General features: G+C 39.3%; 1 protein-coding gene across 2 annotated transcripts in view; it reads right to left on the reverse strand.

Annotated features, from left to right (window-relative positions):
* The window catches only part of SH3BGR (SH3 domain binding glutamate rich protein), a 72,923-nt gene that overhangs the window by 46,050 nt on the left and 876 nt on the right, over nucleotides 1-25,997 (reverse strand). Inside the window, exons 2-3 of one of the 2 annotated variants that reach the window (XM_086342533.1) lie at nucleotides 18,954-19,139; nucleotides 7,617-7,697 (exon numbers count right to left, since the gene is read on the reverse strand). In XM_086342533.1, coding sequence (XP_086198659.1) covers nucleotides 7,617-7,697; nucleotides 18,954-19,139 — 267 coding nt within the window. The remainder of the gene's footprint in view (nucleotides 1-7,616; nucleotides 7,698-18,953; nucleotides 19,140-25,997) is intronic. The other variant, XM_086342609.1, reaches the window with a different exon arrangement.

The raw sequence follows: 25,997 nt of genomic DNA on the forward strand, positions 1-25,997 counted from the left end.
CCTCAAAAAATTCAAGATAGAACTGCCATACTATCCATCAGTGGTACTCCTGAGTATTTATCTGAAGAACATGAAAACACTAATCTGAAAAAAATATATGCACTTCAATGTTCATTGCAGCATTATTTACAATAGCCAAAATATCAAAGCAACCTAAGTGTTCTTAAATAGGTGAGTAAATAAAGAAGATATTATATATATATATATATATATATATTCCATATATATGTGGAATATTATACCATCATATAAAAATAATTAGGACTTCCCTGTAGCCCATATGGTAAAGAATTTGTCTTCTATGCAGGAGACCAGGCTTGATCCCTGGGTGGGGAAGATCCTCTGGAGAAGGGAATGGTGATCCACTCCTATGTATACTTGCCTGGAGAATCCCATGGACACAGAAGCCCAGTGGGCTACAGTCCATGGGGTCGCAAAGAGCTGGACATGACTGAGCAACTAACACACAACACACACATATAAAAGAATGGAATTTGCAAGTGCATGGATGGACCTAGAGGGTATTACGCTAACTGAAATAAGTCAGACAGAAAAAGACAAGTACTGTATGATACCATTCATATGTGGAATCTAAAAAGCAAAACAAATGAACAAACATAACCGAACAGAAGCAGAGTCATAAATACGTAGTGGTTGCCAGAGTGGAGAAGGATGGAGGGAGGAAATAAACAACTGAGGGAGATTAAGACATACACACTTTAAGTCACAAAATTGATGAATCACTGTTATGAAACATATAATATAGGGAATACAGTCAATAATTATGTAATATCTTTGTATGGTAACTAAATTTATTATGGTGATCATTTTGAAATGTCCTGAAATAATGAATCACTATGTTGTACAATGGGAACTAATGTAGTGTTGTTGGTTAATTATATTTCAAAAACAAATAAACAAACTCATAGGGGAAAAAAATGTGTTTACCAGAGGCAGCGGGTGGGGAGAAGTGAACCGGATGATGATGGACAAAACGTACAAATTTCCAATGACAAGATAAATAAGAACTATAGATGTATTATACAACATGATAATATAATTAACATAGCTGTATGTTATATATGAAAAATGTTAAAAAAGTAAATCCTAAGAATTCTCACACAAGGAAAACAATTTCTTTTCTAGTTCTTCAATTTGGTATCTATACAAAATAATGGATGTTCACTAAACTTACTGTGGTTCATTTCATGATGCATGTAAATGATTATGCTGTATACATTAAATTCTAGCACTATATGTCAATTATATCCCAATAAAACTGGAAGAATTTTTTTTAATTTTAAGATTTTTTAAAAATTAATTTTGCTAATTACATTTGTTTGTATGCTTAAAAGAGTACCTAATATGTAAGAAATGCAATGTATGTATTGAAAGGTATGTTTTTAACAAGTTTTCTCTAGGGGTTTCTGGTTTATGTATTTGACTGCCATGTACTATGATCCACAAAGATCCATGACTACTATATTTTCTTCATATATTTTTACCATTTTTCTTTATATAATACCTCTTTTACTTCATTATCACTTTTGGTCTTTAATTCCTCTGAGAGCCAATATTCCCGCTTTCTTTTTGTTTATGCCCTTCATTTCAAGTTTTCTTTGAGTTATTGTTTTATTGTTATAAATAACATATCTCAATCTTCACTAAAATCTAATTTCACTGACGACTGTAATTCTGTTATAGGAAAGTAATCTACAGACACTCAAACAGACAATGATTATAAACTCTAGGTGAAATTTAAAAAACAAATTTTCTGTAAGACATAAGTTAAAGGAAAAATAAAAAGCTAGATGATTCAAGAGGAAGTTGACACTTGAAAGATGAGAATGATTTGTACCCTTATGCTCACAGCCACATTATTAACAAAGGCTAAGAACTGGAGACAATCCAAATACCATCAGTGGGTGAATGGAATATATAATGGAATGTTATTCAGCCTTAAAAAAAAAAAAAGAAAATCCTGACACAAGCCTGTCACAAAAAGACAACTACCATTTGATTTCACTCATATGAGGAGTCTAAAATGGAAAAATTCACAGAAACAAAAAGAAAAATGGTGGTTACTAGGGACTGAGAATAAGGAAAAATGGGGAGTATTATGAATATAAGACTTTCAGTCTTACAAAATGAAAAGTCCTGGAGGTCTTTTGCACTGCAATGTAAATATAGTTAACACTACTGAGCAGTAATTTTTTTTTAATATTTTTTAAGAAAGTAGGAATAGCACCGAGTAAGTTGCCATTCTCAAGGCTTGAACCTGAAAGTAAGCAAATCTTGTGAGAAACATAAAACCACAACAGCAAATTCACAGGTTTTTTTTTCTTTCTTGTCTGAAAAATCAAAAAACCTGAATTTGGGGCAACCACAGCCCCTGGAAAATCAAGACAGAATCTTGGACAGGAGAGAGGCAAATGGAGAGGGCCCCAAATTCTGTTTATAAACTCTGCCAAAATCCTCAACTGAGCCCAGAATAATGTGTGCATATGACTGGTTTCAGCTAAAGAAAAAGTAATTCAGATTTAAGCTGCTACTAGAAACATAGTGTTTGCAATCTGAGTACAACAAAGTAAATGCCCTACTGAAGCCAAAAAAAATCAACATTTTTCAGAGGAATGTAACAAAATACAGTCTGCACAACACAATATTCACTATGTCCAAGTATCCAAAACCCTTGAAGTATAAAGAACAAGGAAAATGTGACCCATCCCCAAAAAGAAAAAAGAATAGAGACTGAATCCAGAAAGAAGCCAGATGTCGGAATTAGCAGACAAGGAATTTTAAAAGCAGCTAATAAGACTATGGGCTTCCCTGGTGGCTCAGAGGTTAAAGCATCTGCCTACAATGCGGGAGACCTGGGTTTGATCCCTGGGTCAGGAAGATCCCCTGGAGAAGGAAACGGCAACCCACTCCAGTATTCTTGCCTGGAGAATCCCATGGACGGAGGAGCCTGGTGGGCTACAGTCCACGGGGTCGCCAAGAGTTGGACATGACTGAGCGAGCAACTTAACTTAATAAGACTATACTCAAAGATGTAAAGGAAAATATTCCTACAGTGATGAAACAATTGGAAATATCAGCAGAGAAATAAAAACTGTAAACAGCAAACAAATGGGACATTCTAGAATGTAAAAAAAAGTACAATATCTGAAATTTAAGCGTCACTAGACTAAATGCAAAATAAAGATGACAGAGGAAAAAGTAAGTAAACTTAAAGATAGACAAACAGAAATTATACAATTTGAAGACTGGAGAAAAACAAGGGTTAAAAAGAAGCTTCAGGGAAATAAAGGAAATATAGGATAATGACAAAAGACTTAAAATATATGGAGTTAGACTGTCAGAAGGGGAGATGAGAAAAAATGGGGCAGAAATAATATTTGAAACTATAATGGCTAAAATCTTCCTAAATTTGGTCAAAAAATTTATAGATTCCACATTAATTCTTCCAATCCATGAACACAGAATATCTTTCCATTTATTTATTTATTCCATTTATTATTTATTCGATTTCTTCCAACAATGTCTTACTGTTCTCAGTGCATAGGTAATGTACCCCTTTGCTCAAATGTATTCTTAGGTATTTTACTTTTTGCTGCAATTGCAATGGAATTGTTTTCTTAATTTCTTTTTCTGCTGGCTCTTTGTTAGCATATATAACAAAATTTCCTGCCAGCTGCACTATTTTTATCATAATTCTCATCAAGTCTTTCAAATTTGAAAATGAACAGTAATGAATTAACCACAGTCATTTTAAGTCTTTTGTCACACACAGATATTTTTCTTAGCTTCCCTGAAAGCCTTTGTAATCAGCTACAAACCATCGTGCTTAATCTACTATGTAGAATGACTACTCAGAGTGCCACAGAAAAGGATTTGACGTCGAGTGCTGTGGAGTAGAGGCTTCTGATAGCATCAGTTAGAGACCATATGACTGGACTGAGTCAGAATTTCCAAAATTCTAGTTGAGATGTAGATGGATTCCTGAGGCTTCTAAACTCGGATCCAGTGGAATTAAGAGCTAATTACATAGGACAGAATGAATCAATGAGGTATGACTGTAGTTTTTGCTTGGAATATTGTTGATTTTTTTTAATGTTTTATTTTCTGGATGTGTAAGGAAGCCCTGTTTTTTCTCTTAAGTATTTTATAAATTTTGACATTGTAGTAGATGCTACTTTTGTACATTGAAATCAAACATTTGTAAATAACATTCTCTCTGATTCCTCCAGAATTCAAAAATTCTAATTGAATCTTTTTACTTTTTACAATATAGTTATTTGCCTAGGTTCAGTAAGAATGTATATTCCTTGTTACGAAGGCATAATTGGAAACTGGTTATGCAACCAAAGCCTTGCTTCTGTGTTATTAAGGACGAGGCTCACTGAGCATAGGCAAAACATTCTCTGACATAAATCATATAAATGTCTTGGGTTGGCCTCCCAAGGCAATAGAAATAAAAACAAAAATAAACAAATGGAACCTAACCAAACTTATAAGCTTTTTCTCAGGAAAGGAAAAAAAAAAGACAACCTATAAAATAGGAGAAAATATTTGCAAATGATACAGTTGACAAGGGCTTAATCTCCAAAATATACGGACAACTTAATTGAAAAATGGGTATAAGACCTTAATAGACACTCTCAAAAGAAAATGTACAGATGACCAGTAGGCACATGAAAAAATTACTAATTATTTAGCTCAACATTACTAATTATCAGAGAGATGCAAATCAAAACTGCAAGGTACCACCTCACAGGGGTCAGAATGGCCACCACTGAAAAGTCTACAAATTACAAATGCTGGAGATGGTCTGGAGAAAAGGGAACTCTCCTACACTGTTGGTGGGAATGCAAGTTAGTGTGGCCACTACAGAAAACAGTATGGAGGTTCCTCAGAAAACAGTATGGAGGTTCCTCAGAAAACTAAAAATAGAATTATCATATGATCCCACTTCTGGGCATATACCCAGACAAAACTATAATTCAAAAAGATACATGCACCCCTATGTTTATAACAGCACTATTCACAATAGTCAAGACATGGAAACAACCTAAACCTATCAAATGTCCATTGATAGATGAATGGGTAATGATGTGGTGCATATATACAGTAGAATACTACTCGGCCATAAAAAAGAATGAACCTACCTACAAAACAGGAATAGACTCACAGACCTAGAGATCAGGGTTGTGGTTGCCAAGGCAGAGAGAGAGGGGGGAAAGGGATGGACTGGGAGTTTGGGGCTGGTTGATGCAAACTATTACATTGAGAATGGAGAAACAACAAGGTCCTACTGTATAGCACAGGAAACTATATCCAATCTCTGGGGATAAACCGTAATGGAAAGGAACATTTTAAAAGAATGTAGATATGTATATACCTAGGTCACTTTGCAGCAGAGATTGGCACAACATTGTAAATCGACTATACTTCAATTAAAAATAAAATAGAAGAATGATGCTCATTGAATCAGATATGACCAGATGCCTGTGAAGAACTAAGGTTGACTTTACAGGGACAGTGCTTACTCACAAAGCTCTCTTAGGAAAACCAGCCCTGTACTTGGCCTGGAACAGCCTGCCTAAGACAAAAAACCAGTTCTGCAAGCAATAATGCTGCTTATAATGCTGAATATCATTTTATAAGTATACATTTTCTCCACAATAGTCAAGAATGTCTATTTTTAGCTTAAGCAAGATTGATTTCTTTGCTGACACTTCTCCACGATGTTGTTTACTACAAAATGATACTGTGACAAATAATATCATTTCCATAAATCATCAAGTGTCTGTCTTCCCAAAGGAGACTTGAAGGACTTTGCCAGGGTGCACACACATAAACACTGAGCAATAGTGACAGCAACGAAGGTTCTAGCTCAAACTGCACTGCAAATAGTGGGGTCCCTTTGTGGTGGCTCAAATGGTAAAGAATCTGCCTGCAATACATCTCTTTGCTGTCCAACATGCTCATTGCTGATTCAGTCCATCAGCAATTCTTACCAGCATTCTTCCTTCAGAACAGGCACTAAAGTCATCCACTTCTGTACCATTCTATCCCCACCACCCTAATCCAAGCCACCAGGACATCTGTAGTCATTCATCCCACTTCAATCCATTCATCCTGTTGTAGTCAAAAGAGTTCTAAGAAGGAAATAAGATCACTTTATTCCTCTGCTTGAAAACCCTTATGTCTTCACACACCTAAGATAGACTCCAGAGCACCCCAGTAAGCCACAGGCTGCTCACTTGCCACCCCTGCATCCCATGTATCTGTTCCCCTCACTCCAGGGACTCAGGCCTCATGGCCATCAAGCAGGTCTTCTCCAAGCTCTATGCTGCCTCAGGGCCTTTGCACTTGCTCTTACCTTTCCCTGAAACACTCTTCCCTGCACCCTTCCTTTCCTTTTCAAGATCCCAGGGACCTGAGTGTCCCCACCAAGAAATATATCCTAACACTAAGGCACCATCTCTTAAACATACTAGCTAAACTAATGTGACTCCGTTAACAAACTCTTTCATCAAATAAAAAAGATTGAATTGTGTGTAATAACTTTTAGCACTTTTTTTAAGCTGTTAATAAAATGTATGAAATATGTTGCATTTAAGTTGACCAAAGCCAGAAAGGTGTTTCATTATCTTAACAGGAGGCTTTATCCTCCTATAGAACCATTAGCCATCTGGGAAATCTACATTACCATTTGGAGACAGAATCTGTTAAACTTCATAAAAGAGACCTCAGGCATTATTACCTGAAGAATGCAGACACATGGAAGACAGCACACCCACATGCCTCTGAGACACACCCATCTCTGTAAGGTAATCCTTTCGGGGGAGCTCAGAATTTACTTGTGCAAGAATTAACTTTCACAAAAATCTCTTTTGAAATGAAGCAGGGCACAAACAAATTAACTAAGAAATAAATGAATTAGATAAATGTGTGCTTGTCTTGTATCTATGTCATGTATGAGATGCTTGGTAGAGGTAAGGGTTTCAATGAAAGTAAAGAATAAAGCCAGATGATCTCCATCAAACATTCAAATTCATGGTACTTGTTTTATTAGCATAATTCTTTATTTCAATGATATTAATACATAATTAAAGATGAAACAACACCAGAGGGGGGGGAAAAACCTTATGAAATTTATTTACGAGTCTAGATCATACTTTTTCCCTCCTTACCAGATACAAAAAGGCAAAATTCAATTTATTTTAAACAGAAATAATAGAAGAGTATATATCACTATAAAATTAACTAACATAAGCTGTTGTGAAAAATTCACAACAAAATAATTTCATAGATATAACCTGAGAATTTATATTTTTACATATTCAATTAACACCCTTAAAATTATTGAATGCAATATTTCTTAACTTAGGTATTGTAAAACTTATTATAACTAGGTATAAACCTCAAAAATAATAAAAGTATAGTTCTGAAATATGTTTCAGTACAACCCATGCATATCTCTGCATAAGAAAAAGAAGTATATTGCAATCATGTTAATTTAAAGATCATTATTTATTTAACAGTCTCGGATGCTGATCTTATCCTCACTTATGACCTATATCGAACCCCATGGGGGTGCTCAAGCTTACCTTTGAGCCTGGAGGGGGAGCCAAGCCAAGGAAGGAATAAATAATATTCTCTTCTTTTGCAGAAAAGAAAGAGTCAAAATCCTTGAAGCAAAGAAAAAGAATGATTAAACCCAATACACACTTGTGAGCCAGTACATTGACCTAAGTTAATCTTTCTTATTTATTAGTCATAAAGTGAGGAGCTAACACAAAAGTTTATTCGCTTTGCCAAAGATGATAAATCCCCAAATTTGGGAAATTGAACCATGAAGTTTACATTTGTTTTTACACGCCTTCATTGTGCCTGTTATAGTATAGTGAGAACACACACACACGGAGTATCCCGGCTCAGGAATTACTGACAAGACTCAAACATACATTGGCAGTCTTGCTACTGCCTACCCTCTCCTGACATGTGTTAAGAGTTTAAAACCAAAGACAGTCCACCTATGTTAAGAAGAAAATTTTATGTAATTCCTGTGTGTTCATCTTATCCAAAGCTTTGCTTTTTTCCTACCTGTCACCCTGATTCTCTGTGATTATTTTCTTCTTTTGTACTGAATGTATTTTTGTAAGCTGCCTCATATCTTAAGGGAAATATCACATACTGTGAGTGAGTCTTTGGTATTAAAAATACTCATTGATTCCCAGAACACACACTTACTAGTTGTTGCTAAAGATTACATGATAGGATGCATTAGTAGTAGTAGTACTAGTAAGTTGTCGTTGTTCAGTCACTAAGTCATGTCTGCCTGTTTGTGACCCCATGGACTGCAGCACGCAGGCTCCTCTGTTCTACACTATTTCCTGGAATTTGCTCAAATTCATGTCCATTGAGTCAGTGATGTTACTCAACCATCTCATCCTCTGCCAACCCCCTTCTCCTTCTACCTTCAATCTTTCCCAACGTCAGGGTCTTTTCCAATCAGTCAGCTCTTCACATCAGGAGGCCAAAAGTATTGGAGCTTCAGCTTCAGCATTGGTCCTACCAATGAATATCAAGGACTGATTTCCTTTAAGATGGACTGGTTTGCTCTTCACATCAGGAGACCAAAAGTATTGGAGCTTCAGCTTCAGCATTGGTCCTACCAATGAATATCAAGGACTGATTTCCTTTAGGATGGACTGGTTTGATCTCCTTGCAGTCCAAGGGACTTTCCAAAGTCTTCTCCAACACCACAGTTCAAAAACATGTATTCTTCAGCACTCAGCTTTCTTTATGGTCCAGCTCTCACACCTGTACATGACTACTGGAAAAACCATAGCTTTGACTAGATGGAACTTTGTTGCAAAGTAATGTCTCTGCTTTTCAATATGCTGTCTAGGTTTGTCATATCTTTTCTTCCAAAGAGCAAGCGTCTTTTAATTTCATGGCTGCAGTCACCATCCACAGTGATTTTGGAGCCCAAGAAAATAAAGTCTCTCACTAACATGCAAATTTTCCCAGATATCTCTTGCTAAATTTTGGATGGATTTCACAATTTTTTGCTCTTAACAACATATATATATATATGTGTGTGTGTGTGCTTATACATATATATATATATATAAGCCTGTACATATGTGTGTGTGTATATATATATATATAACATGTATATATATAACTGCTAAGTCGCTTCAGTCGTGTCTGACACTGTGTGACCCCATAGACGGAAGCCCACCAGGCTCCCCCATCCCTGGGATTCTCCAGGCAAGAACACTGGAGTGGGTTGCCATTTCCTTCTCCAATGCATGAAAGTGAAAAGTGAAAGGGAAGTTGCTCAGTCATGTCCGACTCCTAGGGACCCCATGGACTACAGCCTACCAGGCTCCTCCATCCATGGGATTTTCCAGGCAAGAGTACTGGAGTGGGGTGCCATTGCCTTCTCCGATATATATAACTAATATATATTTATATATATTAAACTAATGTATAATACTTTATCAAGCCCATCTTTGCATGAAATGTTCCCTTGGTATCTTTAATTTTCTTGAAGAGATCTCTAGTCTTTCCCATTCTGTTGTTTTCCTCTATTTCTTTGCATTGATCGCTGAGGAAGGCTTTCTTATCTCTTCTTGCTATTCTTTGGAACTCTGCATTCAGATGCTTATATATTTCATTTTCTCCTTTGCTTTTTGCTTCTCTTCTTTTCACAGCTATTTGTAAGGCCTCCGCAGACAGCCATTTCGCTTTTTTGCATTTCTTTTCCATGGGGATGGTCTTGATCCCTGTCTCCTGTACAATATCACGAACCTCATTTCATAGTTCATCAGGCACTCTATCAGATCTAGGCCCTTAAATCTATTTCTCACTTTCAGTGTATAATCATAAGGGATTTGATTTAGGTCATACCTGAATGGTCTAGTGGTTTTCCCTACTTTCTTCAATTTAAGTCTGAATTTGGTAATAAGGAGTTCATGATCTGAGCCACAGTCAGCTCCTGGTCTTGTTTTTGTTGATTGTATAGAGCTTCTCCATCTTTGGCTGCAAAGAATATAATCAATCTGATTTCCGTGTTGATCATGTGGAAGATTCTTCAAGAGATGGGAATACCAGACCATTTGACCTGCCTCTTGAGAAATCTGTATGCAGGTCAGGAAGCAACAGTTAGAACTGGACATGGAACAACAGACTGGTTCCCAATAGGAAAAGGAGTACATCAAGGCTGTATATTGTCACCCTGCTTATTTAACTTATATGCAGAGTACATCATGAGAAACGCTGGGCTGGAAGAAACACAAGCTGGAATCAAGATTGCCAGGAGAAATATCAATAACCTCAGATATGCAGATGACACCACCCTTAGGGCAGAAAGTGAAGAGGAACTAAAAAGCCTCTTGATGAAAGTGAAAGTGGAGAGTGAAAAAGTTGGCTTAAAGTTCAACATTCAGAAAACGAAGATCATGGCATCTGGTCCCATCACTTCATGGGAAATAGATGGGGAAACAGGGGAAACAGTGTCAGACTTTATTTTTTTGGGCTACAAAATCACTGCAGATGGCAACTGCAGCCATGAAATTAAAAGATGCTTACTCCTTGGAAGGAAAGTTATGACCAACCTAGATAGCATATTGAAAAGCAGAGACATTACTTTGCCAACAAAGGTCCGTCTAGTCAAGGCTATGGTTTTTCCTGTGGTCGTGTATGGATGTGAGAGTTGGATTGTGAAGAAGGCTGAGCGCCGAAGAATTGATGCTTTTGAACTGTGGTGTTGGAGAAGACTCTTGAGAGTCCCTTGGACTGCAAGGAGATCCAACCAGTCCATTCTGAAGGAGATCAGCCCTGGGATTTCTTTGGAAGGAATGATGCTAAGGCTGAAACTCCAGTACTTTGGCCACCTCATGCAAAGAGTTGACTCACTGGAAAAGACTCTGATGCTGGGAGAGATTGGGGGCAGGAGGAGAAGGGGACGACAGAGGATGAGATGGCTGGATGGCATCACTGACTCGATGGATGTGAGTTTGAGTGAACTCCGGGAGTTGGTGATGGACAGGGAGGCCTGGCGTGCTGCGATTCATGGAGTCGCAAAGAGTCGGACACGACTGAGTGACTGAACTGAACTGAATTACTAACAAGTAGTCAAGTAGTAGTTATAGTACAGGGAACTACATTCAATATCCTGTGATAAACCATAATGGAAAGGAATATGAAAACAAATATATGTATAACTGAATCACTTTGTTATATACCAGACACTAACACAACATTGTAACTCAACTACACTTCTATAAAATAAAAAAAAAAAAAAAAGAAGAAGAAGGACTTCCCTGGTTGTCCAGTATTTGAAAATCTGCCTGCCAATCAGGGAACACCAGTTGGATCCCTGTTCCTAGTTGGGAAGATCCCACATGCCGCAGAGCCACTAAGCCCATGTGCCACCAACTACTGAAGCCCACATGCCTAGAGTCTGTGCTCGGAAACGAGAGAAGCTACCTCAGTGAGAAGCCTGTGAACCACAACTGGACGGTAGCCCCTGCTTGCCACAACTAGAGAAAGCCCGTGCACAGCAACGAAGACTGAGCTTGGCCAAAAATAGACAAATTAATTAATTTAAAAAGCAAACAAAACTTGACCATAATGGCAAAACAAAAGATAATTTTTATTAACATGTTGATATGTACACTATCAAAGTTATATGTAGATATAATAAAATTGCCATCATACAAAAATATTAAAAAATAAAACAGCGTGTTCAGTAACATCAGTGTGTTGAAAACACCCTCCCCCTGCCCTAATCAGGCAGGCATCCTGTCCCCTCTTGCAGCCCTGGGTCCCCAGACATATTTGCCTCTCTGCTGCATGGTCGAAGACCCTTTTAGCTGCGCTCAGGACCAGGCAGGCACTCCAACTCTCACATTGGTGAAAATGCACAGACTCCAACTTGGCATCAGCAGACAAGTCTGCCACTTCCTGTTAGTATTTTTCTGCCAGGCGGGTGACCTGGCCTCCACTGGGCCTGGCTTCCTGGCGGTGTCCCCTTTCTGTAGCTACAGGTTGTCTGCCATGCCCTCGAGATAACATCTTCATCTGTTCTGCCCAGAGCAGCAGGAATTCAGGCTGGCAGGGACACGATGGTACACAGAACCACCCATGACACCAGCCCTTGCACTGACCTGGTGCAGAGAAAGCCACTGCTTGCCCTTGAGGTCCCCTCCAGCTGCTGCCATCATCATTTGAGAATTCACAGAGGCCATTGAGTCAACTTAAGTGATAGCCTTATTCTGATGCTCAACATTTCTATCATGTGGAAAGATATGCTAACCATTCAGATTTATGCCATTTTATTTTTTTAAAGCAGGTTTATTACTTTATTTTTTTAATTTTTATTTTATATTGGAGTATAGTTGGTTCACAATGCTTTGTTAGTTTTAGGTGCATAGCAAAGGGATTCAGTTATACATAGACATATATCCATTCTTTTTCAGATTCTTTTCTCATATAGACTATTACAAAATATTGAGTAGATTTATGCTGGCATCCTTGACACAATGGACATGAGTTTGAGCAAATTCCAGGAGATAGTGAAGGACAGGGAAGCTTGGCGTGCTGCAGTCCATGGGGTTGTATGCAAAGAGTCAGAGACAACTTAGCAACTGAACAACTATGCCATTTCAAACCTGACACGTCCTTCAGAACTTTGAGTCTCTTTTTAAAATTGGAATCTACAATACAAATAGTCATTTTACCTACTTTCTGCAAACAAAGTCCTCTGCCTCATTAATGCCCTTTTGTTGGGAATATCCACAGATTGCAGAAAAGCAAGTTTAGCAAAGCTGCTAGTAAGAAAAATTACTAATACCTCTCTGAATGCAGAAAGAATTCAAAACAGCTAAACCTAAAATCATTTGTATGCTTATCTCATTAGAGCCGTATTTATAATAGGAAAACACATCTTAAAAATACAAGTCTTCTTTCTTAGTTGGGAAATCTTTTCTTCTTCCACAGTTAATACAGAAAGCATTGCTAGATGACAGTAAAATGAAATAAGAAATGCCTTTGAAGTTCTATTTCTATAGCAGAAAATAACTACAGAATTTTTATTCTGGGATAAACATAGGTTGAAAGAAAAGACTTCAGTATTGTCCCCACTGTAACTAGTCTTAATTGAAAAGGACAGTGAAATAAGAAAAAGTAAGAGATTTAAAATTCTACTTTCACTAGAAAAGTACTAGAAGAAAACGAGATGATTCCTTTAATGATATTAGAGTGCTGAATGATTTTCTAAACAAGACATAGAGTGCAGGGACTATAAAACATATTAATAAACTGTCTACAGAAAATAAATGTTAAGCCCTGCATTCCAAAAAAAAAAAAAAAAAACTTCAAAAAGTCAAAAGACAAATAAGAAACATAGGGAAATATTTGCAACATCTATGGTAGTGAAAGGGCTACTTTCCATCATAAGCAAACATTCTCACAAGCCAATAAACATTACCTGGAACCAAACAGAAAAAGTAGAAAGTCATAGAAAAAAAACACAGAAAGCTTATAAACAGAGGAAAAGATGTTCAGCCTCTGCAATAAAGACAGAAATCCAAGTCAAAGCAGTGAGAACACATTTTTCATCTAACAAATTGATTAAGTTTGCATATAGAGTATTGTCAAAGTCACAGGAAACCAGCCACACCCAAACATAAAATGGTGCAACTACAGTCCAGATTTAATATCTATTGAAATATGAGATGCATATATGCTGTAACTCAGCACACTTCTAGGAATTTATCCTATATATATACCCAGACTGAACACAAAGTTCTGTACGTGTAAAGAGACTTCTGCAGCATCGTCTGTAGCTGAGAAGAGACGTGAAGTCGCTCAGTCGTGTCTGACTCTTTGCAACCCTAGGAACTGTAGCCTGCCAGGTTCCTCTGTCCATAGGATTTTCCAGGCAAGAATAGTGGAGTGGGTTACCATTTCCTTCTCCAGGGGATCTTCCCAACCCAGGGGTCGAATGCAGGTCTCCTGCATTGCAGGCTGAGCCAGAGGGAAACTGAAAACAACCTGAATGTTTCCCGTTAGAGAACTGTGGCAATTAATTATGGCATATCTAATGGAATGTTTTGCAACCATTGAAATAAAGAATATGTGACCCACCAATCCCACTCCTGAGCTTCCATGGTGGCTCAGTGGTTTAAAAAAAAAAAATCTGCCTGCAAAGCGGGAGACATGGGTTCGATTCCTGGGTCAGGCAGATGCCCTGGAGAAGGAAATGGCAACCCGCTCCAGTATTCTGCCTGGAGAATCCCATGGACAGAGGAGCCTGGGTGGCTACAGGCCATAAGGTCTCAAAGAGTCAGGCACAACTGAGCATACTACATACGCCAATATAAAATTTTAAAAAGCTTTTTAAAAAGAATATGAGCAGCTCTGCAATAACCTCTGAGATACAGTTATTAAGTGAAAAGAACAAGTGTATAGAGTTTATTCCCATTTTTTTAAGTGATTAACAATGGTTAATATACGTACAAAATTCATGGAAGGCCAAACAAGAAATTACCAACATTGATGGGTCAAAGCAGAACGGCTACATAATTTGCAGGGCCCAGTGCAAATAAAGTGATAAAAACAAGGCAACCCGTTTTCAAAAATCATTATGAATTTCAAGACAGCAACAGTAGAGTGTTAAAATAAGCAGAGTGCTCTCTTGAGTGGAGCCAGGTGTAACTTCCCAGGTGGTGGGCTCATAAATCTGGCCCACTTTAGAAAAAGGAACTGCTACTGCTACTGCTAAGTCGCTTCAGTCGTGTCCGACTCTGTGTGACCCCATAGACGGCAGCCCACCAGGCTCCCCCGTCCCCCGGATTCTCCAGACAAGAACACTGGAGTGGGTTGCCATTTCCTTCTCCAATGCTTGAAAGTGAAAAGTGAAAGGGAAGTCGCTCAGTCGTGTCCGACTCCTAGCGACCCCATGGACTGCAGCCCACCAGGCCCCTCGGTCCATGGGATTTTCCAGGCAAGAGTACTGGAGTGGGGTGCCATTGCCTTCTCTGCAGAAAAAGGAACTAGAGGGGTCTAAAATGGGAGGAAGAATCATCTCCACTGTGGACAACTCTGTAACCATTTTAATTTTTCTGTGTGTACACAGACTCGTTTTTCAATTATTAAAAAAAAATTTATATGGAATTTTCTGGTGGCCCAGTAGTTAAGAATCCACCTTGCAATGCAGGAACTGTGGGTTGGACCCCTGGTTGGGGAATTAAGATCCCACATGCCACGAGGCAACTGAGCCCACACATTTCAACGACTGAGCCCTCACACCACAACTAGAGAGCCCGTGCACCACAACAAAAGATCCCTCATGACTCAACAAAGATCCCCCATGAGGCAACTAAGACCAAGTGCAGACAAATAAATAAATAAAATTTTAATTTCTAAAAAATAAAAATTGACCAACACCATTGGCCCCCACCCCAAGAAGCCTTTTTCTCCCTTTCCTTATCTAATAAGAGCCACAATTCTTAGAAATTCAGGTCAGGTTGGATAGATGTCCGGAAGCCAAGCAATCTGGAGGGTGTGGGGAGAGGAGTGTGGTGTACAGGGGAGGGACCCTCCCTTACCAAGGAAATACTTTCCTCACTCTGGGAAGCCCCAGCTTCAATCACAAGAGAGTTGGACTGGACCATTGTTCCTTGTTTAGTCACCAAATAGTGTCCAGCTCCTTGTGACCACATGAACTGCAGCACACCAGGCTCCTCTGTCTTCCACTATCTCCTGGAGTTTGCTCAAATTCATGCTCACAGAGTTAGTGATGCTATCTAAACTCTCATCCTCTGCCATCCCCTACTCCTATTGCCTTCAGTCTCTCCCAGCATCAGGGTCTTTTCCAATGAGTCAGCTCTTTGCATCAGGTGGCCAAAGTATTGGAGCTTCAGCTTCAGCATCAGTCTTTCCAATGAATATTTAGGGTTAATTTCCTTTAGGATTGACTGGTTTGATCTCCTTGCAGTCCAAGGGACTGGCCATAAGTTCCACTAAATAATTACTCAACACCTTAAACCTGTTTGAAAACACTCTCACATCCACAGGACTTTAAGTTAAGCCTCTGAAGAAGCCTAACACAGCCATGTAAATTCACACAGCCTGTACTTCCCCCTCAAAAGCCATGTCCACCCAGAATCTCAGAAAATGACCTTATTTGGAAATTGGGATATTGGCTTCCCTGGTGGCTCAGATGGTAAAGAACCCACCTGCAATGCAGGAGACCTGGGTTCAATCCCTGAGTCAGGAAAATCCTATGGAGAAAGGAATTACTACCCACTCCGTATTCTTGCCTGGAAAATCCTATGGACAGAGGAGCCTGGTGGGCTATACTCCCTGGGGTCAAAAAGAGTCAGACATGACTGAGCAACTAACACTTTCTCTTTTTACTTTCACAGATGTAGTTACTTATAATGAGGCCATGCTGGACTAGGGTGGACGCTATTCCAGTGACTTCTGTCCTTATACGAAAGCCATGTGAAGACACAGAGAGACCCCAAGAAGAAGGCCATGTAAAGATGGAGGCAGAGAAGGACCTGATGTGTCAACAAGTGGAGGAATGTCAGAGATGGCTGGCGGCCACCAGAAGCCGGGAAAGACTCATCAAACAGATTTTCGCTTAGAGCCTGCTGCACAACCAACCCTACTGATGCCTTGATTTAAAACTTCTGGCCTCCAGAACTGTGAAAGAATAAATTTCTGTTGTTTTAAAGCACTGTAACCATCAGCTGGGGATGCCATAACAGAATACCATACGCTGGGTGGCTGACTAACAGAAATGTGTTCTGGGTGTAGCATCATTAAGTGCTGCTCTCTTCCTGGCTCATAGACAGTTGCCTCTGGCTGTGTGATCACAGGGTGAAGAGAAAGGGGTCTCTTTCTCTTCCTCCTCCCATAAGGGAACTAATCCCACCATGAAGGCCCCACCCACAGGACTTCATCTGATCCTAATCACCTCCCAAAGATCCCTTTTTCAAATACCATCACCTTGGGCCTTAGAACTTCAACATACAAATTTAGGGGGACACAAACATACAGTCCATAAGAATCACCAGGTTTGTGGTATTTTGTTATATCAGCCCTAAGAAAGTTATATAAACCCCCAACAGCAGAACAATTCATGCTTCAAATGAGAGGTCTAAAAGCTTTTCTGTAAATGTCATGTCATCTAGTCACTCAGTCATGTCTGACTCTAAGACCACATGGACTGCAGCCCACCAGGCTCCTCTGTCGATGGGATTCTCCAGGCAAGAATACTGTAGTGGGTTGCCAGTTCCTTCTCAGAGGACCTTCCTGACTCAGGGATCAAACCTGGATCTCCTACTTTGCAGGCGGTTTGTTTACTATCTGAACCACCAGAAAAGATAATAAATCTCAATGTTTTTCGCTTTGTGGGTCAGATGGTCTCTGTTGCAACTGCTCAGTTCTGCCATCATGCAAAATTAGCCATAGGCACTAGGTGGTAAATTAGTGCAGGCATGTCCAATAAAATTTCACCAAAACAGATAGCTGCAGGCCTTGGCACTCGGGCTGTAGTTTGATGACACTTGCTTTAGGTGAGAAATATAATAACAAAGAGAAGCTAAGCTAAAGGACCAGCAGTTTTGTATAGCAAGGAGAAAGGTGGTGACTTCCCTGGCAGTCTAATGGTTAAGACTCAATGCTTCCAAGGCAAAGGGCAAAGGTTTGATTCCTGGTCGAGGAATTACGATCCCACATGCCATGTGGTGAAGCAAAACAAAATAATAATTGCCTACAATTTTTTAATAAATAATTAATTTTTTATAAAAGAGAAGAAGTGAGTGAAAAAATCCTATACCAGGCTCCAACCTCCAGAACCAGCACAGCTCTGGGTAATTAGTTTCCTCTGCCTTCCAGAAGCATGATGGCCAAGTCTGAAAAATGACCTGGAAGACTTAGATGACCCCCCAAAGCTAACTCCAGTTCTCATGCTCCAAAGTCCTTTGAGCTTTTAAACGTTTCTTTTCAACAATTTGATTTACCAAGCAGAATCTGTAAACCCTGAGGAAAAAATGATTTTGTGGTAAAATGAATGACTAAATGTATAAAATAAAATTGCTATTATAATTAAATGCCCAGAAGAGTTTTTGTTGGTTTTGTTTTGTTTTTGGTGGTTGACGAACAACAGACATTTATTTCTCACAGATCTGGAGGCTGGAAGTCCAAGATGAAGGTGTCAGCAGATTCAGTGTCTGTTGAATACCCCCTCTCTGGTTCATAAACGGTCATCTTCTTGTGTCCTCACAAGGAGGAAGGGTGTCCAGAACAGTTTTTTAGCAATTTAGATGCATTTACACAAAACTTTCTGCCTGCAATTCAGGAGACCCGGGTTCGATCTTAGATTGGGAAGACACCCTGGAGAAGGAAATGGAAAGCTACGCCAGTATTCTTGCCTGGAGAATTCCATGGACAAAGGAGCCTGGCAGGCTACAGGCCATAAGACCACAAAGAGTTGAACATGACTGAGGGACTAACGCTTTCACTTTCACACAAAACTTTACTTCTGCAAATCATTCTTTACAAAGGTGAAAGTGTACCCAGTGGATGCAGGTATGTGTACCCTACCAGGTTGAACAGAATGTCATTTCAACTAAACACTTATTTTGCCTGAACAGGTGGCCTCCTCTCTTCAAAATAAAATAAAAAACCTAAAGGAATCCCAAGAACTTATGAATCATCATTTTATTGTTTCTATCATTTTTAAAATCTTAACTATTTATTCTCCACCATGGATCTAACCATCCAGGTATCAAATAGTAGAAATAGATCACAAGCCGAAAAATGTCAACAAATGTAAATGCTACCTCGAAGCTTATCTGCTTTAAACAATTTCTGATAAACACACATGCAGAAGAATTTTCAGAGAAACTAAATCTCACCCCACAATACTGCTCCTCGTTAAAGATCTGAGGAGGCAGCGGAATCCCATTCTGAGGTTTCTTCTCTCCGGGAACATTTTCTCTCATCCACTTCCTGTTGTCTTCATCTCCAGCAATATCGAACTCCTTAAAATCGATTTTATTAGCTTCCAAAAAGCCCACAACTTCTTGCTGTTTCTTCCTAATCTAGTCATGAGAAGAAAAGGATTACCGTTAGACCGTTTTGTAAAAACCCATTCTCCAACTATACCATACAATACCAATAACTTTGCTAAGTATTTAAACAAGAAAAATCATAAAATCACACTTCTTCATTTAATAGGATCAACAGAGCAATCATTTAAATTCTGAAAATTTAATCTCATCAATGTTTAAATCATGATATAGTCAACCGAATAGGAATAAAGATACTATCATCATAGCTTTTATTTGAGGTCTTCAAAATACTTTTAATTCTCTGCTAAGCTTTAAAGCCAAAAAATAAATAGAGATTGGTTACAAAGAACAAGATGATAGAAAGAAGGAAAAAAAACACAATTTACTATGAAACTCAAATACCAAGTATACCCACACTAAAAGGCACTATTCACAGTTATGAAAATGGGAACATGAGTCACGATGAACAAACGTAGCTTTAGAAATAACACAGGAAACCGAAAAGTCCGCATGGAGGTTATTGGAAAAGGAAGAGCAGGGAAAAAACTAGAAAAGCTGGTGGATATTTCTCCTGGCACATGAAAGAGTAAAGCAGTAAAATAATTGTTCTCTATTCACAACCAACTCTTTAAGCAAAATCAAAGTGCAGCCGCACCTAAGAGAAAACCCAGGTGCCCTTTTCTCCACACGTGGGTCACCAGTAAGGACTGTATTCTACCAATGTCATTTCTTTGTGAATGTGGCCATCTTGAAATCTTAGCCCTCCTTCCCCAATTTTCTCTCTTCAGTCAGAATTTTTCTCTCTTCAGTCAAGGAATTTACTCCCAGAATGCACGATGCCTTTTTTTTTTTTTTTTTTTTTTTGACTGAGGGCATATGGGATCTTAGTTCCCTGACCAGGGATCAAACCTGCACCTGCTGCATTGGAAGCATGGAGTCTTACCCACTGGACCACCAGGCTGTTTTGTAGACAACTTACAGCAGAGTGCGGACCACATTGTAAGAACTCTGGGAGAAACTTCAGAATGATCAATAGCATAAACCAATCAATACTCATTTATTGATTCCTTACCCTGCACAAGACATGGTGCCAAGCTCTTCACATGAATAGATTCATAAGATGTTATTTGGGTAAAAAAAAAAAATGCACTCATTTGCACAGATGATAAAGAGGCACAATATGGTCCTTTCTTAAAACTGAAAGTTTACATTAGTATCTTCTTTGATATAAAAATATCCAATATCTTAATTTTAAGTCCTCTGAATGGAATATTGCCTCACAATGAAAATAGTCATTAAGAATGTTTTCTAGGATATGAGCCCCCTTGTCATTTTCATGTAACTTGTTTATCAGCAGAAGGACTAGATTCTGAGGATTCCAAACACTGAAAAGGTACATGCCCATCCTAAACCCAACATCTAGATTCAAACCCTCTTTTGTTTAAACCCAATTCATTCGATATAAATCTTTATCGATTTATAAAAGTCACTGAAAGTCACTCAGTCATGTCCAACTTTTTGAGAGCCCATGGACTATACAGTCCATGGAATTCTCCAGGCAAGAATACTGGAATAGATAGCCTTTCCCTTCTCCAGGGGATCTTCCCAACCCAGGGATCGAACCCAGGTCTCCCACATTGCAGGCGGATTCTTTACCAGCTGAGCCACCAGGGAAGCCCAAGAATACTGGAATGGGTAGCATATCCCTTCTCCAGAGGATCTTCCCGATCCAGGAATTGAACCAGGGTCTTCTGCACTGCAGGTGGATTCTTTACCAACTGAGCTTTCAGAGATTTATACACCTCCCCAAAATTCTTATTTTATTCATTTTTGCCAAAATGATTGGTTATATCAATGACTTTTGTGTAGAGGTTCCTTCCTAAGGTAAGGTAAAGAAAGATACATATGGATGCTTATGCCCTAGAATCAAATCACCACCAAAAATGAACCCTATGTAATTTGGTTTGGGTGGTGACTTGATTATATATAGATATAGCATATTAATTATAAGCATAATGTTACTGTTTAATAATTTAATTAATATAAATTACTTTTATAATTTTAATTAATGTACAGTGAATATAAATTATGGGCTTCCCTAGTGGCTTAGATGGTAAAGAATCTGCCTGCAATGCAGGAGACCTGGTTTCATCCCTGGGTCAGGAAGGTCCCCTGGAGAAGGGAATGGCAACCCACTCTAGTATTCTTGCCTGGAGAATCCCAAGGGCAGAGGAGCCTAGTGGGCTACACTCCATGGAGTAACAAAGAGCTGGACACGACTGAGTATCTAATACTTACCTAAATATAAATTATATATAAATTTTTGTATATAAATTACATATACCCATACATAAATGGTAATCATACATTTTCTTAATTAATATTTGTACCATCAACATAATAAAGATAAAACAACTAAAAGCATTAGGTCAATAAATTAAAGGCTGCTCTTAGCTACAATAAAACATTTAATCCATAAGACTCAGGCCAAGGGATCTATTTCAGTTTGGGGCAAGCGTAGACAAAAAATAAAAACATAAGTCATACAGAAAGGAATAGAACGATGGAAGGTCCCTTAAGAATCTGGCATAAGCACTTAGGCACATTCCTGAGTGTCACATCTCTCAGAACCAATGGACAGACTGCTCACCTCCCCACCAGGGTGAGCTTCCCCAAGGCTATGCTAGGGGAACCCCAGACCTCCTGGTCCTTCTAGTGGAAACTGGACTCCATATTCCCAGGCCTCACGGCAGAGTTTCTGAATATCAGAAAATCCCACCAGACACGACGACCGGTTGTTGGACTAAATTATTACTTTAATCATGTTTTCTCTACATACTCTCCAACCTGTTCATAATTACTATGTCACTTTATAAATCACTTACTCCTTTAGTTATTTTCAGAGATAACCTTGCTGTTTCAAAGAGTAGAGACATCCTCACTTCAGGTAGATTTCCTTTTAGTTAAATACTTAGAAGGCAACATTCTGTATTCTGTTCAAACCCTTCTCTTCCTTGCTCCTCAAATACCTTCAGCCTGGCTGAAGTCCACTTCCCCACGGACGGCATTCCCATCTCTATTAATCAGGCCTCAGGACTTAACTGAATCACTATACAACACACATGAAACTAACACAACATTGTAAATTAACTACATGTCAATTATAAAAGAAAAGAACTTAAAAAAATCATACCTTAGGATTTGAGGTGGGATGGAAAAGGATTTAATTTTATTCCACAATTTCTAAATAGATGGAGAACATTTTCCCAAGTCCTGACTTATTTTTTTCTCTTCTGGAAAGTCAAAGAAAAATGGAGAAAAAAGGAGGGGATGATCTGTTGACTATTATCCCTCTCAAGACAAGCAATTACATCTACAGAAAGTTGACTGACTGTTGGGAGCATGATATTGCATTAAAGTTTATCTCTCAGCACCTCATTCAAAAAAAATAGAAGAAAAATAAAATCTGCCATCCTGGACTTCCCAAACACCAGTCACTTAAAATAGGTCAAAAGCATTGCTCTCCTAGCTGTCTGGAGCACTTGACTTCTGCTGGAGGCTGGAGAAGGGTCTTAGGATGAGCCCAGAGGGAGGGGTAAGCATGTGACTTAACCTGGCTGGCACGTGGCCTTTGCCCACACTCTGATACCCATTTGAGTGTGGGTGCACTCTCCTACAACACCCCCTCAGTGGACCCTTGCTCAAGGAACCCCGCTACACACTCCCCACTCCTTGCAGTCAATGTACAGCTTTTCTCCACATGGCCTCCCAAGCTGACCCCAGGGACACAACATCAGCCCCCAGAGGGGAGCTCCCCTTCAAGGCTTCAAGGGGAGGGGTGGTGCAGAGCCCCCCAACAGTCCTCACCACAGACCCACTTCTCCTTGCATGCTTCACCCCTTCTCCCCTCTCCAGGGTGCCATGGCCAAGGCTGCCTCATCCTTCTGAGCAGCCCCTCCGGAGGGTCTGGGGTCCTCAGGGTCTTTGTCACTTGGAGCCTTCGGGACCTCAGTGGAAGCTCAGAAAGCTCTGTTTTCTTATCCTGTTACATTGACTCATAAGAAAGTGTCATTCTCAAAGAGAACAGTTTTGTGGTTGCCAAAGGGGAGGAGGGTGTGGGAGAGATGGAGTGGGAATTTGGGATTAGCAGATGCAAACGATTGTATATAGAATGGATAAACAAGGCCCGACTATATAGCACAGAGAACCATAGTTAATATCCTGTGATAAATCATAATGGAAACGAATCTGAGAAAGAACGTATATGAATATATAACTGAATCACTTTGTTATACAGCAAAAATTAACACAACATGGTAAATCAACTATATTGCAATAAAATGAATCAAAAAATAAAAAGAAAGTGTCATTCGGGGTCCTGAAGTCACCGGCCACTGTTGGTGACTGTGATGCATCAGAGGGATCTTCGGGTCACTCGCTTGGCCCCTCCCACTTACTGTCTTGTACAGCTAGAAACCTCTCCAAAAGAGGTGACTGCACTGTAACATAAAGCATGCTACATCTAAGTGACAGGTGACCTGCGAGTCCATCCTGGCCAGGAAGGTTGCTATCTGAGCAGAAGCTCTGCTTGTCCATCACCTCATCTGCAAAATGGATAGAACACTGCCTTTCTCCCAGGGCTGGTGAGAACTAAGGAATGCATGGAAAAGCATTTTGCACCACAATTCGAGTAGCTGCACAATCAGGCACCCAGTACACTGTTACCTCATTGTCTCGTCCTGACTGCCACACCAGGCAAGAATTCTGATCAGCATCTTAAGATAACAAAACTGAGGTGCAGTGAATTAAAGAATTTCCCAAGGGTCACACCCAGAGTCATCAGTTCAAGAGCTATGTTTTTCCCTCTATGAAGTGATAAGGTTAGTCACTCAACTGTGTCTGACTCTTTTGCGACCCCATGGACTGTAGCCCACTGGGCTCCTCTGTCCATGAAATTCTCCAGGCAAGAATACTGGAATGGATAGCCATTCCCTTCTCCAGGGGATCTTCCAACCCAGGGAGAGAATCTGGGTCTCCTGCATTGTGGGCAGATTCTTTACTATCTGAGCCACCAGGAAAGCCCAAGACTGGAAAAAGGACTAAGAAATCCAGGAGCCAGCATTAGTCTGTCCTTAATGATGGTGGCTCAGGGGCTGTGCATCTTGAAAACAGGGAGGACTGATCTCTCTCCCTTTGTCTTCAGCCCCTTGCAACAATGGCCTTCAAGATGAGGGGATGGTTAGACACGAAGACACAACCTTTTCCTGCTCCCAGGGTCTCTTCACCCACATCTATCTCTAAAGTAGTAAAACATGGAACCACAGTTTGGCATCAACTGTTAAAACAGAGATGTAATACACAACTGCATGTGTAATCTTCATCAAGAGATTACAATCAGTATTTTCCTTTTTCATTTATTTCATTCATCCAACAGAAGTCATAATGCTCTCTCTGATGATGTCACAGGCAAGAACCTATTTTTAAAGCATATAGACTGAAGAAATAAGGAGTAAAAGTTTTGTAGACCAACCACCATCCACACAGCATAAGTGCTGACAGCTGCTCTGGGTTGTCCTGCAAAGAAACTTCCGGGTGAAATTCCCTCAACCAGGAAAAGTCTTTAGCACAGACACCGTAGGAATAATCTGTTCTTATTCGTTATGATAAGACAGAAATTCTTCAGTTTATGTGGCTTGAGATAATTATTATGAACATCATCACAAATGAAGACCTTCTAATATTAACTAATAATTATAACAATGACAATAATATTAACAATTACTAATAATATTATTAACATTTAACATTAACTAATAATTATAATATCCAATAGCTATAACAATATTAATAGCTGATAATTATAGCATTAACTAATAATGATAATATTTATTAAGCACTTGAGACCATGCTGGGCACTCTTGGTTTACTGACCCTTACTTACTGACCCTTGCTTACTGACCCTTACTGACTCTCACTCTTAACTTACTTCCTAAGTAAGTTGAGTTGAGTTCTATTCTTATCTTCATTTTACAGACAAGGAAATTGAGGCTTAGCAAGGTGAAATAACTTTCTCAAAGTCACATCGTCCCACGTGGCACCAAAACATTTGCTTACAGCAGCAAAATGAACTTGGATTTTTCAAGATCCTGGAATAAACAGTACCCCTCCAGGTCCTCCCAGGCTAATTAAATCATGTTCCTAAATTTCAAGAACGTAGGAAATCAGAAAATCTGAAGAAAGGACCTGTTTGTTCATTGTCTTTGTTAAGGATGTCTAGGGTCACTCAGACCTGATCTATGGAATATGTACAAGATTGACAGGTTAGCAGTAAAAGTTTCCAGCAATGAGTGTGTCAACAGCTTATGTGAAGCCCACGATGAAAGCCATTTTCCATGATGAAAGCCATTTTCTTTAAAAAAAAAAAAAATTTTTTTTTTAATCTAAGCAATCCAAAAATGTGCTTTTTGTAGATCAAATTTCTGAGGTCATCAACAGCCGTAAAAGACTTTACTGTTTTACATTTGGAATTTTTTCATAAAATTGGAACATCATGAAAGATGCTCGGCAGATCATTAAACAGTTGTGTCAGAAGGAAGGACCAGGCTCTTTTCTCAGGTTTTCCTCTTGTCCTCTCTCGAAACGGTGTGAACTTTCAGGGCTGGAGGTGGGTGGTAGGGGAGAGGGGAAGCCATTCAGTAGCTGCTGTTAGGATTGTTCCCTGGGCCAGTCACTCGCCTAGGGTGTCATCCTGGCTGAGGGACCGCTGAAATCCAAGCTGCAACCCGAGAAGTTCCAGGAATCAGATATAAAAGGAAACAGCCCTTGTGCTGGTCTTCACCTCTCAGGACTAATAAAACTGTTTTCTCTCCACAGCCTTGCAGATGCTAA

The sequence above is a fragment of the Bos grunniens genome, chromosome 1, assembly GCF_055505025.1.
Source record: "Bos grunniens cultivar Pamir isolate PY7600 chromosome 1, Bosgru_T2T1.0, whole genome shotgun sequence".
Taxonomy (NCBI): Eukaryota; Metazoa; Chordata; class Mammalia; order Artiodactyla; family Bovidae; genus Bos; species Bos grunniens.